The sequence below is a fragment of the Lepidothrix coronata genome, unplaced genomic scaffold, assembly GCF_001604755.1.
Source record: "Lepidothrix coronata isolate B3197 unplaced genomic scaffold, Lepidothrix_coronata-1.0 Scaffold458, whole genome shotgun sequence".
In the NCBI taxonomy this organism is placed as follows: domain Eukaryota; kingdom Metazoa; phylum Chordata; class Aves; order Passeriformes; family Pipridae; genus Lepidothrix; species Lepidothrix coronata.
The window spans coordinates 23,871-25,224 of record NW_016690638.1 but is presented as its reverse complement, the minus strand read 5'-3'; the positions used below and the strand labels follow the sequence as shown (position 1 = coordinate 25,224).

General features: G+C 70.1%; 1 protein-coding gene across 1 annotated transcript in view; it reads left to right on the top strand.

The window, feature by feature from the left end:
• The window catches only part of DTX1 (deltex E3 ubiquitin ligase 1), a 12,733-nt gene extending 11,982 nt beyond the window's left edge, over positions 1-751 (top strand). The window contains exon 7 of the mRNA XM_017839693.1: positions 456-751. Coding sequence (XP_017695182.1) covers positions 456-680 — 225 coding nt within the window. The 3' untranslated portion in view covers positions 681-751. The remainder of the gene's footprint in view (positions 1-455) is intronic.
• The last annotated feature ends 603 nt before the right edge of the window (positions 752-1,354 follow it).

Sequence of the window (1,354 nt, the reverse complement as noted above, 5' to 3'; positions counted from 1 at the left end):
GGAATACTGGGTGGGCAATCCATGGCTGTGCCAGGCTGGGCAATCCATGATTGTGCCAGGCTGGGATGGGGGTGTTGGATGGGCAATCCATGGCTGTGCCAGGCTGGGCAATCCATGATTGTGCCAGGCTGGGATGGGGGTGTTGGATGGGCAATCCATGGCTGTGCCAGGCTGGGATGGGGGTGTTGGATGAGCAATCCATGATTGTGCCAGGCTGGGGGTGCTGGGTGGGCAATCCATGGGGGCTGGGATGGGTGTGTTGGATGAACAGTCCATGGCCTTGCCAGGCTGGTCCAGGGGTGCCGGATGGGCAATCCGTGGCCGTGCCAGTCTGGTCCAGGGGTGCTGGGTGTGTCACCCCTGCCCACCCAGGCTGGGCTGTGGGTGCTGGGTGAGTCACCCCTGGCCGTGCCAGGCTGGGCTGTGCCGGGTGGGTGAGCCCTGACCCCCGGCAGGTGCTGAAGCTGCTGATCGTGGCCTGGGACCGGCGGCTCATCTTCACCATCGGCACGTCCAACACGACGGGCGAGTCGGACACGGTGGTGTGGAACGAGATCCACCACAAGACCGAGTTCGGCTCCAACCTGACGGGCCACGGGTACCCCGACCCCAACTACCTGGACAACGTGCTGGCCGAGCTGCTGGCCCAGGGCGTGTCCGAGGCCACCCTCAAGGACTGAGGTGGGCGAGGGGGTGGCCCCCTCGCCCCCCGCCCCCGCCCGTGCCACCGCCGCCTGCGCCGCTTCGCCGCAGCCCCGCCCCGCGCCACCCGGTGCCACCCACCACGCGTCCCCGTGTGTGTCCGTCCGTCCCTCCGTCTGTCCGTCCGTCCGTCCCGCTCTCGTGGCGATGCATCGTGGGCTGGTGCTTTCCGACCCGTGGCCTCTTTGCGCGTCAGCCGTCTGTGCCACCCGTGCCACCCGCGCCGCCCGCGCCGCCCGCCGCTGCCCCACGGAGCCGCGTCCCGCCGGTGCCATGTACATCTCTGTGTTACACAATACACCCCGCGCCGGGCTGGTGGCCCCGCGTCCCCTCCGTGTCCCCGCTCGGGTCCCTGCGCCGCCCGCCGTGACAGGAGGGGCTCCCCGAGGGGGTGGGGGGGCTCTGGGCACAGGGTGGGCTCGGGGCACGGGGGGGGCTCGGGGTGGCTCTGGGCCCTCATCACGGCGGGCGAAGGCGGCGTGGGCGATGTCCAGGTCCCGCAGCACCTCCTGCAGCCACTGCCCGATGGGTGCTGCCCCTGCAGCCAGGGCTTGGGGTCAGTGCTCAGTGCCCACCTGTGGCACCCCCCAAGGACCCACAGTGGCGCTGACCTGTTGTACCACCCCCCCAGCACCCACTTGTTGTACCCCCC